Here is an 18,710-nt window from a genome sequence, read left to right as displayed (position 1 = left end):
CCACAAACATCTCTTGGAATCTTCCAGATATGCTATCTAATTATAGTTCTTGGTGATTCCATATCTTTACATTTGATCAGAAGCACATGCAAATGAGGAGTAGGTTAGGCTGCCCAGCACCTTCAGCCTGCTATACCATTTTGCACTACAATTAAAACCAGAAAAACACAATTAAAATATTGAAAATCATTACTTACCAAAAAAAATCTAGATTAGTTTTAACCCTACCTTGTATAGTAAAGGTGCCTGTCCAAGTTTAATTAGTGCAATTTTTTTGGTAACATTGGTATTTGATTGAAGTCGGAGCAAATCATCAATTGTTCCATACTGTACATCTATGATCTCCGCCTGAAAAATTGCAAAAAGCAAATACTATTTTAACATTCTTTAAACCATTTCCGCTGTTGCATTCATTACCTGTTAATTCTAACTGCATTAAAACAGGTACAGATAATACCTAAAAAGGTTGGAGAAACTACTTAAAAAAAGGTTTCAATTAAACGATTCAAGTAATCAAAGTTGTGCTTTTAAAAGAGGAAACAGATAATGGAATTGCTCTTCCTTGGCTCTTTAAGAGAGGGTTCAGAGAAGATTCACTAGAATGATTCCAGGAATTAGAGGGTTAACATATGAGGAACGTTTGACCGCTCTTGGACTGTACTCCTTGGAGTTTAGAAGAATGAGGGGGGACCTCATAGAAACATTTTGAATGTTGAAAGGCATGGACAGAGTGAATGTGGCAAAGTTGTTTCTCATGGTGGGGGAGTCTAGTACGAGAGGACATGACTTGAGGATTGCAGGGCGCCCATTCAGAACAGAGATGCAAAAAAAATTTTTTTGCCGGAGGGTGGTGAATCTGTGGAATTTGTTGGCATGGGTGGCAGTGGAGGCCAAGTCATTGGGTGTATTTAAGGCAGAGATTGATAGGTATCTGAGTAGTCAGGGCATCAAAGGTTATGGTGAGAAGGGGGGGAATGGGACTAAAGGGGAGATTGGATCAGCTCATGATGAAATGGTGGAGCAGACTCGATGGGCCGAGTGGCTGACTTCTCCACCTTTGTCTTATGGTCTTTAGTAAGAGGGATGCAGTCTCAAGATTCAAACTGCAAGATTTGGGAACCGTTTACAAGGTAACACTGCAGTGTACGCCAACTGTCAAAAAGTTACCCATTGAATAAGAATTATCATATCGAGTTTCCTCTGGCTTTTGGATGTGAGTAACCCCACAATGCAATTTATTGGGTAATTCATCACTGGCCTTTAATTTACAGCAACTCTTACTCATGCTGCTCCAGAAGGTTTAATTCTTCCTCCCTTGAAGCATGGTGGTTATATTAATAATTTAGAATTAAATGAGAGGGGCATTTTACAGATGACACAGAAAACAGCTGTGAGGCTAACAAAGAAGAAGAAAGTTTTGAACTTCAGGAGGAAGCATGATCTATTGATAATATGCATAAAAAATTGTATCAACCACAGTTTCTGCCATAGGCGAGCTGCGGAAAGGTTCAGCAATCATGCTCGTGAATATGCACAATCCAGCCATTTAGTGTTTCATTGTGGTGGTATTTAACTCCCTTCCTTTCATTCCAGACTTGTCCCGACTTGACCAAAATCAGAGAAACATCCCTATTTACCATTGTCCTGGATCCGGGAAAGAAGACTAACGTTTCGCCTGACATTAAGGAATGGGATTTACTTAGTATTAAGGTACTACAGCCAAGCCGCTGTATTGGCATTAGCATTAGTTTGACAGTTCTAGTTAACAGTCCTGTTGGCCAAGTGGTTATTGTTTTCTATCCCCTTATTTTCCGAAAAGTTCCCATTAAAGTCAGAGAACTGTTGATCCGCTTCAGTGTGTCTCTATCTCCACATCTGGGCCACAGCCACCTATCTTGTCAGAAACATTTACGTGTTTTCCTTTATTAACTGAAAATTAGATATAAGGGTAGGAAAATCATGATAGAATTGTACATATACACTAATTTGACCACAGCTTGAGTACTGCACACATGAAAGGAATGAAGTGATTGAGCTGAAGGGAGTGCAGAGAAGCTTTACAAGAATGATTTCGGCACTAGAAAATTTTAGCCATGAGGAAAAAAAGCAAAGCTGGGATTTGAAACGGGGGAGGCTGAACTGAGTCATCTGAGAAGAATCAGAGTGTAATTAAGAAGTATTGATTTCCTTTGGCTATGGGGTTTAAAACCAGAAGATAGTGATCTCAAAGTAACAAGCGGATGGAAAAGAAAAATGAGGAAAGTATTTCTTCAGCCACTGGTGAATGAGGATCTGGAATTCGATGCCTGAGAGACTGATAAAAGTAGAAGCTCTCAACACATATCACACAGTCAAGATGAGCTACTATTTCCGCCAGTGAAGAGTCATGATAGCTTCCTATGCACCCTCCACGGAAATGAACAAACAAGTCAACATTTCGGGCCAGGACCCTTCTTCAGGACTGGAAAGGAAGGGAGAAGACTCCAGAATAAAAAGGTGGGGGAGGGGTAGGAGGCTAGCTAGAAAGTGATAGTTGAAGCCAAGTGGGTGGGAAAGGTAAAGCATTGGAGAGGAAAGAATTCTATGTACTAAGTTTCTCTATGATTCCACAAGTGGCCATTTAAAGTGCTAAACATCCTACAGTGATTAAACAAACCACATATGGAGATATTAAGGCAGATGACCAAACATTGGCTGAAACTACAATTTTTAAAAAGTGAGAGACTGGAGAAGAGAGATATAAAGTGGTTTAAGAAAGAATTGCAAACTTCCAAAAGTTAACATCTGAAATTTTGGATACAAATGTGAGGTCAAGAAACTGGAATTGGAGAAGTAATTTGTTTTCAGAACTCTGCAGGTCTGGATTGATTTCAAAAATGAAAATTGGCACGTTCATGAAAATAAAGATTATGGATTGTAAAATCACACACAAGGAATAATAAATAGAGAAATAAAAAAAGGTAGGCATGTGAACAATAAATAATTAACTGCAGCCTTTCCTTCCTAATTCCCACAGTGAAAATTCACATTTAAACAAATGGGGTTTGCAATTATTTCTAGATACATCATGGAAGTCAGCTCTGAAACAGAATGGCAGGTGCAGCAGCATTTGTAGTTCAGCTACGGGACAAGTTTACCTGCATGTGACTGCAGCATTGAACCAATACTGCCCATGTTTATAGAACAGAGGTGAAGAATTTGAGAGAAGTTGATGCTGGCTAGAAAGTAGAAGTCTGGCCAAGAAAAGAAATGGCAGATGCAGTCAGATTATGTTGTGGAAGTAGAATCAGATAGTCTCAAGAAGGTCACATCCAGTAGTAAGCTCAGTCTCGGACCATGCATAACACCAAGTTTGTAATCGGTTTGATTAGCCTCCGACTCTTCTCAGGAAAGGAAGTTTCCTCAATGCCAAGGAAATGATGGACACCAAAGGATATGGCTTCATTCTTGTCAATAATTGTTTGAGTCAAGTCGAGTTTACTGTCATATGCACAAGCACATTCAGGTACAGAAGCAATGAAAAGCTTGCTTGTAGCAGCATCACCGGCAAGAAGATTCAGACAACACTCAGATCATAAATTATACAAGACAGCAAAGAAAAAAATCTGCAAGACAAGACATCAATGCAAAAAAAAAATGACAAGTCCATCATTGTACAACAGGTGGTCCATAGTGTTTAAATGGAAAGAATTTGTACTCATCCACTACTGCAAGTTAGAGAAGCAATCTGACCTTTTAAAGTCAGTGGGAGAGTTGAGAAAAGTGGTGGCAGTAGAGTGCTAGGCATGATCATCATACATACGAAAACTATCAGTGCATTTTCAGCCAATAAAAGGTGATTTAAGATGTAAACTCGGCAGGACCCTGGTAGATCCCTGTTAATGCAGAAGCTATCAATGTAGGAGTAGGAAGAGAAGTAATTTCAGGTGATTGACAATGAGTGGGGAAAAAGGAAATTCAACCAGATTACCATCATTTCACTCATCTAAATAAGAGTGGGGAGGTATGGGAGGATGGCATTGCCAAATGAGTCAAAGGCTGTACCAAGATAAACAATGAACATCACAAAGAATGTCACCTAGTTTTTTTGAGTTAGATTGTTTGCCATGGTGTTCCAATGCTTTATGAAGATGACAATAAACAAAAGGATCAGATTAAAAAAATAAGCTGAGAAGTGAAGATGAGTAGATAGTTTAGAAGGACTGAGGGGAAAGACTTGGCTGTTTGAGAAAAGAATTTGTGATGTGAAATGTAAGAGACAATAAATATCTAACAATCTAAAGCTTAACAATATCAACGCGGACATGGGAGCAATGTAGGGAAGTTGGACACTCAGCAGTTTTACGGGCAAGGGATGAGAGAGCAGGAAGCGATTTTCATAAAGAAGAATAAGAAAGAGACAAATTGAGAGGATCCAGAAAGAGCTGTGGATTTAGCATTATAGCTGGGAGGAACCTTTGTGTAAATTCAGGGCACTGAGAAAGTAAGGAAAGATAAACAAATAATCTGACCTTTATGGGTTTGATGCACATATTGCTGATTGTTGAGGATGAGGGGGGGGGGGGGGGGGAAGGGATTTAACAAGAAAGTCTGCAGAAGAGAAAAGAAGCTTTAGAAGTTTTAGAACAGTACAGCACAATACAGGCGCATCTGCTCACAATGATGTGTCGACCTATAGAAAAATACACCACAGTCAATCTAACCCTTTCCTTCTACACAGCCCATAACCCTCCATTTTTACTTACATCCATGTGCCTTTCCCTATTGTATCAGTTTCCCTTGTCAACCTGAGCAACGCTTTCCTGGAACCCACCAATCGTGTAAAAAATCTACATTTGACATCTGCCCTAAACTTTCCTCCACTCAGCTTAAACGCATGTCTTCTTGTATTGGCCACTGCCACCCATGGGAAAGGGATCTGGCTGTCCTCTCACAATCTTATATACCTGTATCAAGTGATCTCATCCTCCGTCGCTCCAAAAAGAAAAACCCTAGCTCACTTCACCTTTCCTCAAAAGACATGTTCTCTAATCCAGGCAGCATCCTGGTATATCTCCTCTGAACTCTACCTAAAGTTTCCACATCCTTCTTGTAATGAGGTGACCAGAACTAACAGAATATTCTAAGTGCATCTTTATAAAACTGTAATATTACCTTGCGGCTCTTGAACTCAATTCCCTGCCTGATGAAGGCCAGCGCACCACATGCATTCTCCAGCATCCGATCAATCTGTTTGACAACTTTGAGTGATCTACGGAATTGCAACCCATGATCCCTCAGTTCCTCCACACTGCTAAGAATCCTGCCAATAACCTTCGACCCCACCTTCAGATTTGATCTTCCAAAGTATATCACCCACACTTCTCTTGATGGAGCTCCATCTGCCACTTCTCCACCCAAAAATGTAACCTATCTACAACAACCACCTTACACTGTCCACAACGCATCTAACCTTCATGCATTTGAAAACTTATTAAAAGACCCCTCCACTGCATTTATAAAAGTCACAAAGAGCAGGAGCCCAGAGCAGATTCCTGTGGAACACCACTAGTTACTGACTGAATACTTCCATCTATCACCACTCCTTGCCCTCTGTGGTCAAGCCAATTTTGAATCCACGCAACCAAGTCTCCATGGACCCTATGCTTCATAACATACTAAAATCTATATACATCACATCCACCACTCTACTTTCACCAATTTTCTCTGCCACCTCCTCAAAAAATTCATTTAGGCTCGTTAGAAATGAAGACCTGTCCTTCACAAAGTCATGTTGACTACCTTTAATAAGACTATGGTTTCTGAACGCAGAAGCCTCATGTTATTCTTGTATTCCTACAAAATGCTGGCAGAGTAAGGAATTTTAAAATACAGACATGGTTCCACTAGATCTGGCATTACATGGCAGGTGTCCTTTGACTTAAACGGGCTGAAGCAAGATAAACTGCAAGGGAAAAGGCAAGGTGAGAACGTGATGATTTGGATCCAGAAGACCAACAACCAATTTGGATCGGGCATTTGTCTTGATGTTCATGTGGAGGAAGTAGCAAGTCCTTTGTTGACCATTTTGTGGGATACCAAAAGAAACTTGAAGTGAATGTATCAGGTTATCTATGAAGGCAGCAAATTGGGAATGGTGGCAGGAGAACTAGAAATGTCAAGGTATGCCGAAGACCTGACATGGAGAATTGAAGAGAAAACATACATGAAAGGAGGAGGCATCATGGTTTGGGAGAGATGATTAGGGATTAGAAATAAGAAGAAAATTTATCTCATTGTTGCTTTGAGAAATTGCTGTGTACACACTAATTGTCATGTTTGCATACTTTATAATGTTATCTATACTACACAAGTACTTAATTGACTGTGAATTGGATAATCCTGGGGTCTGGAAGGCCACTAAGTAAATGTAATTTTCTTTTTTCTGTTGGTTTGCTTTTATTATAAATGAATACAGAATACGATTCATGCAACTTAATTAAATAAATCTGTTCTTGACAATGAACAGTGGGAGACATTAATTTCACAACAAGAATGAGATCAGGAGGTTGTTAATTGACTGTGGATTTGGCAAGCACCGTCAGTCACTAAGGAATTGTAGAGCTATGAAAGTCATTTTCAGTCAACTAATCTATTATTTATTAGTTAGAATAAAAACCACCACCTAAGTTTATTCTTTCCCCTGTATCCACCAGTTGTAGGTGACAACGTCTCAAAAGCTTCTCTTGAAATCACAATAAATGAACAGCTGTCACATGCATAACAGGCTAAGTGATGACAATATATTTGAAATTTCCTGTCCCAAACAGTGGTTACCATTTTTTTTTAAAAAAATGACTGAGGCTGAGATATCAAATAGCAGATCCTAGCTACTATGGTGTATGGCAACTACTTCTCTAAGTTAACCTCCAACCAGAAAAATGCTTGACTTGTATTTTTTTCAAATAAGGAAACAAAGTAGATATAAATACATCACTTTCAGGATGGGATGTTGGGGCCAGTAAGGTGCAGAGATTGGTACTGCGATTCCACATGTTTACAACCCATATCAATATTTACCCAACTTTCACCACCCCTTTTACCCTATCTGGTTCTGGCTCCATCTGCCATTGACATCTCTCCTAATGATTCCACATCAGCAATGGTCTCCAACCTTCAAATTCCTCTTCCCTATATATATATATCTATCTATCTATCTCACTATATATATATATATATACACACACACACACACACACACACACACACACACACACACACACACACACACACACACACACACACACACACACACACACACACACACACACACACACACACACACACACACACACACACACACACACACACACACACACACACACACACAGAGTTCCGGTTAATTGGGACATATTGGGACCAGTACGTTTTGGCCCAATTAAGTGTCTACTCCAATTAGCCAAAGTTTCATGGAAATAGTTAAAAAGTTATAAAAAGACAAACTGAGTAACGAATCATGTATTTAAATAAAAAAAACAGAACAAATTAGAGAACAACCAACAGTACTACCGTACTATAAAACTGTGTATTTAGGTCCTGATAGTTATTGATGGAGGAATTTATCCAGTGTGCATGATGAACAAAATTAGTGCAGACACCTAGTGCAGATTTGAAATGCCTTCATACAATGCTATTGATGATTGCATCCCCCAAATCTTCATTTTCATTGTAACACTCAAGAGAATTGTTATTACATTCAAATCCTTTGTAGTTCCTAACTTGATGAAGTAGTGAAACCATTTTATTTTCACTTCAGCCATTTCTGGCATCTCCAAGTGTGAATGCTTGACACAGTGAGCGAAACAGTTTGGAACTGTCTTAACTACTTATTTCTCACCAACTATCAGTGACAAAACCACTACTTTTTGAACACAGACATACACAACTGATGCTATTTAAAAAGTTCAATCTAAGCACATGTAATGTCACAAGTGCATGTGACTAACACTAGTTAGAACCTGTTCAGCAAACGCCAATTAGTGTAATAGTTGCCCAAATAAATTAACAGAATCTCGGCTATTTTCTTGATTAGTTTGTTGTTCTTTAAGAGTTGTCCCAAATAAGTGGCTGCCTGCCCTGATTAACCACTGGGGGTGGGGTGGTGTGTGTGTGTAATTTATTTCTCTCTTTGTTTGTGTGTGCCTTCATCTCTCATTTGCCTGCCACTGTCTCATAACTCCGCCCTCTTGCTCCCCATCCCTAACTAACACAGTCTGCCTGCTATCTAACATCCCTCTTCAGTCCTCCAGTCACCTCAGGCTCCTTTCCAACCAATCCCCTTTATACTGGCCATCTCAATTCTTCACCCCCAGTTCTGATACAGGGTCAGCAGGTCCTTTCCTCCTCAGATGCTGCTCAACCAGATGAAGTCCTCCAGCAGAATATTTGTTGTGATGATTGGAATGAGGGAGGCAACTGCAAAATATCTAAGTTTGCTGATAAGACAAAGCTAGGTGGCTATGTGAGACACCTGGGACTGCAGAATCCGGAACAAAAAAAACTGCTTGAGGAAGTCAGCGCAATACCTGTGGAGGGAGGCAAAGGAGAACTGACATTTCAGCTTATGGCCCGAACATCAGTTTGTATTTTGCTCTAGGTGATCATATGGGTTAAGAAAATGATGCAGAGAGGTTTTAAGTGAATATACACATGGTAAGTAAATAGCAAGGAAGTGGTAGATGGAAATACAATGAGTAAAAACGCTAACTAATCTAGTTTGATAGTAAATCAAGTATATTTAAATGGTAAGAGATTGAAAGGGTCCGGTGTTTGCTAAACGCAATACAAAAGGCAGAAATTGTTTTTGCAAGGAGATTTGAGTACAAGAATAGTAAAATCTTCTTCCAATTAAACAGAGACTTGATGAGAGGACATGGAAAACTGTCTCCTTATCCAAGAAAGCACATACAAAATAGACGTACAGAATGTTCACCAGATTAACCTACGAATGGCAAGTTTTTGTATATGAGGAGAGGACAAACAGACTAGGCCTGTACACTCTTCGAATTAGAGGAGTGAGAGGTGATTGCATCAAATCATAAAACAATTGTAAGTGGCTTCATGGGATAGAGGCATAATATATATTTCACCTGCCAGGACTACCTAAAATCAAGGCTGCAGTCTCAAAATAAGGGGTTGCCCCTTCCAGACTAACACAAGAAGAAATGTCTTCACCCATCTTTGGAAACCTCAGCCTAAGAGAGCTCTGAAAAAGTTGCTGAACTAATCTAAGACAGAGAATGATAGATTTTTAGACATTCATTGAATTCATGGATATGTATTTACTGCAAGAAATTATCCAAACAAATGATGGAAGAGACACAAGGAGCCAAAGGCAAACCCACTACTCTTATTTCTTATAATCTTCAAATACTACTCTTTGTGCTATTTGTGTTAATTCACTAGCTTTTCCTTTGTAAGCAAAAGCACAAAAGATGCAACCTGCAATCACAACATTTGATGAGAAATGATCACATTCTTTAAGAATAGGTACAAATTAAACAATGATATTACTAATATCATGAAATTAACACTTTTGCATGGTTTTGTCATTTAACTACTTTCAAGCGTTGTTCAGGTACTGCTCAACTCACCAACTCATAAACAAGAATAATAATTGTAATAGGAAAATCATTATCCTGAATGAGCAGGAGGAACTCCTGGCTGGCTCTAACAGTTAGACCTCATCACAATCCTGCTGGATGACTTCCTGAACAAAATGTGCTTGAAATGGTTGGAAATCAGCTGCCCATTCATTCAAGTGGAAAAGAAAAGTCACAGTCAGGATCCAAAGGAAATAACCTCCAGCACTTAAACTAAGCCTTAGGTGTTTCAAAGTGAGTACAATCAAAGGAAGCAAATTTGGGGCAGGGAGGTTCAAGGTTTTCTCTGGAGCATGTGTTTTACTGACCATAAGGAATTTAAACTAATATTTTTTAAGTAAAAGTTCCTTTATGGAACTCTAAATTTGTTTCCTGTTAGTATTGGTTTGATAACACTGCTGCTACCACTTTGCTATTTATGGCTGGTGGCATAGTGGCATCAGCGCCGGACTTTGGAGCAAAGGCTCCTGAGTTCGAATCCCTTGCATGCTTTCCATCTGTGCTGGGTTGAGCATCGAGCTAGCAACTCAGCCTCGTAAAAATAAGAAAGCCTGCTAAATTAACGCTGTCACAAAGGCGTCCCGATTGATTCCACTCGGAGTTAGGGGCTTTCTTCTTTACTTTGCTGTCAGGTTCCAGTCATATTACTGATGCCCAATTTAGCATGTTATAAAATAGAGCCCTTTCACTAAAAGCTTGGGATGTCAGTGATAACCTTCTGTTCTATCTTAATAGTTTCATGCTCTGTTTCCAAGGTGTGAGAAGAAATGTAATGGTTTAAAGCTGTTGTTGTGTTACTGGCCAACTGGAAAGAAAACAAAATACAAATGTGAAACTGGTCATATTTAAGTCAGTGATCCAGCAAAGAATATTCAGGCATCTCTTCAATGATAAAAAAATGAGTTTCAACAAAGCTTACATGTTTTTAAATACTCCAGTGCAGAACTTGACCCATGCTGTGGACTCATCTCTTGTATTGATGGATATTATAATTATGAACTTTGTGACATTGTTCTATAGCATTACTAATAGCTTTGAGGAAGCATTAATCTTTACATTTAGCAGCAAACTTTAACAATATGAAATTGAAGCCAGTTGAAAGTAGAAATTTTAATTAGGTTTATTATCTATACCATCTGCAATTCCATTCAAAGGACAATTTTCAAAAAAAATTGCACTAATATTAGAATTTGAGACTTTTAATATTTAAAAAAGTTAATGTTAATTTGTTAACTGCTCTATTGGATTAGAAAAAATCAGTTACAGTTTATTCAACTGAAATTATCGACACAAACCTAATATGAGATTTTGTCCATTAAAAGTGCATTAAATTCTTCATTTAGTCACAGCTCAATTATTTGTTGGACAGAAAAGCCTTGCTAGTTATTATAGAAATTTTAATAAACATTTCTAAACTACAAAGCAAAATTACTGAAATATATCAAATCTAAAATACATCAGTTATATTACATTTTGTACAAGGCATGCATGCTATTCATGCGGGCAGTGTTGTGAGCTTAAAAATCCACACCAATTAATAATCGTGGTGAAACCGCATTGTCACCTGTTCTCACACATGTAAATATTCCATTTATGTAGAACCTCTATCAGTCTAGACCTTACTGAATGACAGATTGCATCACAGTTGTGAATGCCCTCTAATTCTGATCACCACGTGGAGTCTAATGGCACTGCCTGGTCCAGCTGGGACTCCACAGCATTATCCCGGGAATTTACCTCTCTGATTCTATATAATATGGACTGCTATATTAATTTCACTGGGTATTCTTAGCCTGTAGCATTGGAAAATTAATTGTCTTTATTTAACGAAAGTTATTTTAGTTTAGTGAAAGTAAAAAATTGTAGATGGCCATGAGCAAATAAGATCATTAGACATAGGAGCAGAATTAAGCTATTTGGTCCATCAAGTCTACCCTCTTACCCCATTCTCTTGTCTTCTCACCATAACCTTTGAGCCCTTACAAAGCAAGAGCCTTTTTGCTATGTATGTAATAAATCAGTAACATTTGAGGAATATTGTGAACATATTGTTTGATTAAGCATTCTTTTTTCTTTACATAATGCATTAAGGGTTATATGTAAAAGTACATGAATGAAATACATCATTATGCCACCATGTCATATGTGTGTGCCTCACTCCAGTAAAAATGAAATGCACATGTTTATCTGGGTCTCCCATGTTTTCTTTTGTTTAGGTAATGCAGATACAATACACTACATTGGTGATGAGGAAGTTTTAAATGAATCCAAGATGACCACCTAGCAGATGAAGCACAGCGCAATGTTTGCGTTAAAGAAAACAGCAGCAAGACATCTGAGTTTTAAAAAAAGCACAGCGAGATTTTAAAAACTGGCAGGAAACTTACAAATTCCCTTGTTACTTAACTATGAGTATCAGGTGATAATAATAGTATAAATAAATAAATACAGAGCAGAAATAGAGGGGTATCTCAGAAAGATAGATGCATTTGAGTGCACAATAGATAACTGGCTGATGTAGACTGAGCTCGTTGAGCAGTATTTAAAAGTAAATGGAATACCCAATAAAAATTAGTGCCAGCTTTGCTGAGTGATATTAGTGGAAGAGCTTACAGTTTGCTTAGAAGTTTAACTGCTCCAACTAATCCAGTTGAAATAAGCTTTGCTAATATCGTGTAAGCAATGTAAGAACATTCAGATTGAAACCATTGTTGATTGCAGAATGTTTTAGGTTTCCTAAGTGACAACCAACACCTTGCTGCTTGTAAAAAAGGCACAACAAAGACTCTTCTTCCTCAGAAAGCTGAAACAGGCCAAACTCCCACAAAAGCTGTTGCTTAACTTCTACAGAAGCACAATTGAAACCATAGTGACCAACAGTGCCACAGTGTGGTATGCCAGCTGCACAATCACTGAGTGACAAGACCTGCATCGCGTGGTGAAGGCAGCCCAGCAAATTGTCAGGATGGAGCTCCCAGGACTGGACACCATCTATTCCAGCAGACTCAGGAGGAAAGCAATCAGCATTAACAGAGACACCACACACCCCAGCCACTCCCTGCTTGACCCGCTGCCGTCCAGCAAAAGGTTCACGACACTAAAAGCCAGAACAAATAGACTGAGGAACAGCTTCTACCCCAGAGCTGTGGTTTCCATCACACCACTCCCACAGAACAATGACTGAAACTGTGAGCACACACAAGGACTCAAATACTTGCACTAACGACACTTTGTGCATTACTGTGATATTCTGGTGCTGCTGCAACTTATTTTCTGCTACTTATCTACTTAATACAGTTTTTCTATTACTGTCTTGTTTTTATCTACCGCTTTATTTAATTGCCTGAGAGGAAGCCAAACAGTTTCATTGTATCTATGTATAATGACAATAAAGATCATTCATTCATTCAAGTGGAATCAAATGTCAGGGGAGCCCATTTCAGCTTATGTGAGGGAATTGAAGAGAAACTGAGGATTGTCAGTTCTGTAATGGGCATATTTATGCATGAAAGAATTGTTTAATTTGTGGAATCTTACAAGAAAGCATTCAAAAGTAGCTCCTAACAGAAACACAACTCACATTTAAAACAACAGTTGAAATCGCTGTATCAATGGAAACACCTGACAGAGATGAAATTGAGTTACAGTCAGGAATGAAACTGGGCATGAGCAAATTTGCAACATCTAAACAGAAATTGGTCTGGCTAAACACTTTGTGTTACTATTGTGGCAGGGGCTCACATACAATACATAAATGCAGGTTCAAAGACGAAACTTACAGAAAATGCAAAAACTAGGACACGTTCAAGGAGCATGTCTGACAGACAAAAATACATGGACTGAACAGGAAAGAAATAAAGATAAAAAGTCAAGTTGCAGTTACAAAAAGAGCATTAATCTGCATGCTGTTGATGAAAATTCTGATAATGATGAGAGTGACACAGGACTGGGTAGCCTTGAGAATAACTATGTGACAACTAACCAGAAACCAGCAATATGGCTTACACCAGAACTGAATGGCAAATTCCCCAGGGTCGGAATGAATTTGACCTTGATGGAGGTTGCCTTATGTAGGGATTTGGATTTGTTGTACCATCCAAACTGAGAGCTAAAGTGTTGGAGGAGCTACATGCCAGTCATCTAGCCACGGTCAAAATGAAAGCGTAGGCTTGATGCTTTGTCTGCTCGCCTCAGATAGGTCAACTGATTGAGCAGTTTACCATACACTGTTCGGGATGCCAACACGCCCAGATGAAAGGTGTCCAGAACCACTTCCTACAGTCCCAAAGTCAACTTTTACAACCACCATGGAAGAGGCCCCAGAACCTGAGACAGTTTCACAGCCACAAGCCTCACCCGCCAACCACAATGATCCCTCTTCTACATATATGACTAGAGAATAATACATTACATATTTGAGTTGAGCTGCATTCTATATTCACCTGGAGTTTATAGCTAAGCAGGGAGGAGTGTTGTGCATTTAATTTATCAGTCATATTTCAGTAATATGTTAACATATCTTTTGATTAAGCATCCTTTGCTGCTTACATCAGTAATTACGGGTTATATGTAGTAGTATGTGAATGGCATACATTACCATATCATACGTGCATGCCTCGCTAGAGTAAAAATGAAACGTACACGCTTGCCTTGGTCTCCAATGATTTGCCTTTGGTTAGTTTATAGAGTTACAAAACAAAAAACTATTAACCTCTATTTTAAATATAAACAATGACTAGGCTTCCACATTCCAAATTCCACGGATTCACCACTCTCTCACTAAAGAAGTTCCTCCTCATCTCTGTCCTAAAGAGATGTTCTTCTATACAGAGGCTGTGCACTTTGATTCTGGACTTACTCACAATTGGAAACATCCTCTCCATATTCACTCAATTACACCTTCCAATATTTGGTAGATTTCAATGAGAGCTCCCCCCTCAGCCCTCCCAGTAGAAATTCCAGAGAATGCAGCCCGAGAGAGCTATTCATACATGTTCATACTCTTCATACATGAACACTTTCATTCCTGAAACATTCTCATAGACCTCCTCTGGGCCCTCGCCAATGCCATCACATCCTTTTTTAATAAGGGGCTCAAAACTGCACACAATGTTCCAAACGTGGCCTGAGCTCACCTTATAAAGCCTCAGAATTACATCTTTGCTTTTATATTCGAATCCTCTCAAAATAAATGATGACATTGCATTTGCCTTCCTTACTACAGATTCAACCTGCAGGTTAACCAATTTCTGAATTCACTCCGTTTAGAAAATAGTTTATGGCTTTATTTCTTCTGCCAAAATGAAAGAAATACAAAATAAAATCAGAAAGTGCTGGAAAAATTCAGCATATCAGAATCAGGTTTATTATCACCGGCATGTGTCAGGAAATTTGTTAGTTTCGCAGCAGCAGTTCAATGCAATACATAATATAGAAGAAAAAAATTAAAAAATTAAATAAACAAGTAAACAAATTACAGTATATGCATATTGAATAGATTAAAAATTGTGCAAAAACAGAAATGATATGTATTAAAAATGTGAGGTTCAATGTCCATTTAGGAATCGAATGGCAGGGGGACGAAGCTGTTTCTGAATCTCTGAGTGTGTGCCTTCAGGCTTCTGTAACTCCCACCTGATGGCAACAGTGAGAAAAGGGCTTGTCCTGGGTGCTAGGGGTCTTTAATACTGGATGCTGCCTTTCTGAGATGCTGCTCCTTGAAGATGGCCTGGGTACTTTGTAGGCTAGCACCCAAGATGGAGCCGACTATATTTACAACCTTCTGCAGCTTCATTCGGTCCTGTGCAGTAGCCACCCCCCCCCCCCCCAATACCAGACAGTGATGCAGCCTGTCAGAATGCTCTCCACGGTGCATCTGAAGAAGTTTTTGAGCAGTTCTGTTGACATACCAAATCTCTTTAAACTCCTCGCTGTCTTGCCTTCTTTATAGCTGCATCGATATGTCTGGACCAGATTGGGTCTCAGAGATCTTGACACCCAGGAATTTGAAACTGCTCACTCTCTTCACTTCTGATAGCCAATAGAGAGAGCGAAGTAGATAATGTTTCAGGCCCTAAACCCCTCATCCGAACATCTGAGGTTCTAGGCTTGAAATTGTTGCTATCCACAAATATTTCTCGTCTTGCTAAGTTTTCCAGAATTTTTTTGTTTTTAGTTTAAATTGATCATTTTATTGACTTGCAAATGTTTCAGTACTTTATTCACATTCCAAGTAATATCCTTTTTCAATCAACTGAAGCAAAATTTAGAATAGTTTGTTTTTATATAGTTGAGATGCGATAAAGCTCCAATCCTGTCAAAAGCTGTTCAAAGCTAGCTTAACCACAATGGTAATTGAAAATTCAATGCACACCATACCTCACTAGTTACATAAGCGTTGCGCATGGTTGATCTTCTACATCTAGACCAAGCAAGTGTGGATATGTGGATGTTCAGGTTTTAGGCTGAATCCAATGTGATTCAGCCCAATTTCAAACATTACAGCTACCTTGGCCTTACTAGTCCCTTCATGTATTCAATTTCTTCAATTAAACCTAAATAAAATTGCACTCAAAATTGTTTATGACTTCTACAGCGTTCTTTGGGGTTAACACATATAGCAAATAACTTCAACAAAATGACTTCAGCCACCAGTCTTCAGATGCGAATATGCACTGTGGATGAAATCTAAAATGCACCTCTGAACAATGGGAACCACGAACAATGGAACCGTGAACCACAGTTAACTGGAACCAGACAATGCTGATAATAATTCATTCAGAAGTCTCTGGTGGGTGCGAAGTGGGAGATGTGAAGTTTGTGCATTGTAAATATGGAATTCTCCTTTGATCTTTGGCACATAAAATGTTGTGTAATATTCTCATTCTCTCTCTCTACTCCACTCTAAAAGTCTGTCAGTTTATTTGTTAGTGTGTATCAAATAAAAGACTATTTTTCATATCTACCAACTGTGTCCCTCCTGTTACTGTTTTCATGCGACAACAATGATCACTGGATAACAAAGATTTTGCTTCCTGAATACCTTCAGGTGTACCTTATGAATTTTAGGCTACCGATCATGAAAATCACCATGGAATTTCCCTATCATGCACCATTTTTTAAATAAAAATGTTTATTATTTCAATTCATAATTCAAATCAATTAAAATGTCGCCTACAATGTAAGCTGGAAAGTTTCCTATCTTGTCCAGGCATGCTTAGGTGGCGTGGCTACTGCATGGCAGGACAGGTTTCAGTATTAATTATTGGGTTCAGGACTGTAAGGATGGAATTTGCTATCACCAGGCACAAATATTTCTATGAAGGATTTTGATATTTGAGACATACGCTTCCCAGAATAACTGATGCCAAGATTAAGGAAAGCATTTTTGTTGGTCCACAAATCAAACAGGTCATCAATCACAGGCAATTTGAAGACTTTCTAGTGGGACCGGAGAAAATCACATGGAAGGCATTCAGGGAAGTTGTTGAAATTTTTCTCGGCATCTACAGAGCACCAAACTACATGCAGCTGGTTGAAAGCATGCTTCAAGCATATAAAACCATGAAATGCAACAGGTCACTAAAGATTCATTTTCTGCATTCCCATTTAGACTTCTTCCCTGCAAATCTTGGTGCTTTTAGTGACACACATGGTGAAAGGTTTCACCAGGTCATTGCGGTCATGGAGAAAAGATACCAGGGCAACTGGAATCCATCAATGCTGGCGAATTATTGTTGGACACTTAAGCGAGAAGCCTCAGACACTGAGTACAAATGAAAATCATTAACAAGATATTTTTAACTTAGTTGAACTATTGCAAAGCATCAGCACCATTATGCAATTAAACACATTATATTCAATAAAGGTTAATTTGCTGTTTCTCCAAATTCCTACATGATCCTATCATAAACAAAAAAAAATTCTAAGGAAGCAACGCTTCTGAAAAAATTTGTTGTCCAGTGTAATTTGTGGGAGCAAATTATGGGTTTACAAGCATGACTTAGCAAACATTACAGTAAACAGATTTACAGTACTGTGCAAAAGTCTTAAGCACATATAAATCGCTAGGATGCCTAAGACTTTGCACAGTACTATAGTGATTTTTTGTATTGCACTGTCCTGCTGCAAACATATTTCATGACATATGTGAATGATGATAAATCTGTTTCTGATACAGCTCTCTATTGTGGACTGGGAATGGGAAGGGGGCAGGGAGAGGGAAAGCACCAGAGAGACATTCTGTAAAAATCTATAAACCAACTGTTTGGAATCAAATGATTTTGCCCGGTGTCTCACAGCTGGGTGTGTCTGCACCCACACCACCTCCACCCCTGTTATTCCTTCTCTACCACCTCTCCCACACCACTCCTGCAGCACTCCACCCTTACCATTCCCAACATTCTTTGCTCCTGTCAAATCTACAGTCTTGCTGTTTGCTTCATGTTGACAAATACAGTACTGAACAAAATTCTTAGGCACCCCAGCTATATACTGTACACATATACTGTATTCATTAGGTTAAGTGGAATGGGGTACAATGGGGCTGTTGGGGGGAAGTTTTTTTATTAAATATAACAAATAATTAGGGTGTGGTATTCTAGGTACAATAGGATCTATCTCTTAGTAAGTTTAGAACTTACAGGGGGTCCACCCAAATTCATTACACTCTTACATGGGATGAACTTAATACTGGTTGACTACTTCCCAACCACCTGTTAGTTGTCAAAGTCAAAAAATGGGAAATATCAGAAAATTTCTTCTGATAGCAAAGACTGGAAGAACAATTGTGGTCAGCAGCAAGAATTCAGAAACACTTGATTACAATCTTACTCACTTTCTCCTACTGAAATAATGGTATAAGTTCAATGTTTTAATTTGGCAGCTGTATTATATAGGCATCTGAATAGAACACTTTATGGCATAGAGTGGACTGAACAATGTGCCCATCAATGTTCATGAGAAGGTCAGTAAATAAATCACTGGGTGTTAACTAATTACCCAATTTTCCCAAACAAGGAAGCAGAGAGCTACATTTTCACAAATTGAACCATATGATCTGAGCAGTAT

General features: G+C 38.7%; 1 protein-coding gene across 7 annotated transcripts in view; it reads right to left on the bottom strand.

Moving 5' to 3' along the window:
• Positions 1-18,710, bottom strand: part of LOC140725527 (inactive N-acetylated-alpha-linked acidic dipeptidase-like protein 2) — a 965,400-nt gene that overhangs the window by 416,386 nt on the left and 530,304 nt on the right. For all 7 annotated transcript variants that reach the window (XM_073041096.1, XM_073041095.1, XM_073041098.1 and 4 more), the window contains one exon: positions 229-348. In XM_073041096.1, coding sequence (XP_072897197.1) covers positions 229-348 — 120 coding nt within the window. The remainder of the gene's footprint in view (positions 1-228; positions 349-18,710) is intronic.

This window comes from Hemitrygon akajei, chromosome 3 (genome assembly GCF_048418815.1).
Source record: "Hemitrygon akajei chromosome 3, sHemAka1.3, whole genome shotgun sequence".
In the NCBI taxonomy this organism is placed as follows: Eukaryota; Metazoa; Chordata; class Chondrichthyes; order Myliobatiformes; family Dasyatidae; genus Hemitrygon; species Hemitrygon akajei.
The sequence above is the reverse complement of the archived record's forward strand: the minus strand, read 5'-3'. Positions and strand labels throughout refer to the sequence as shown.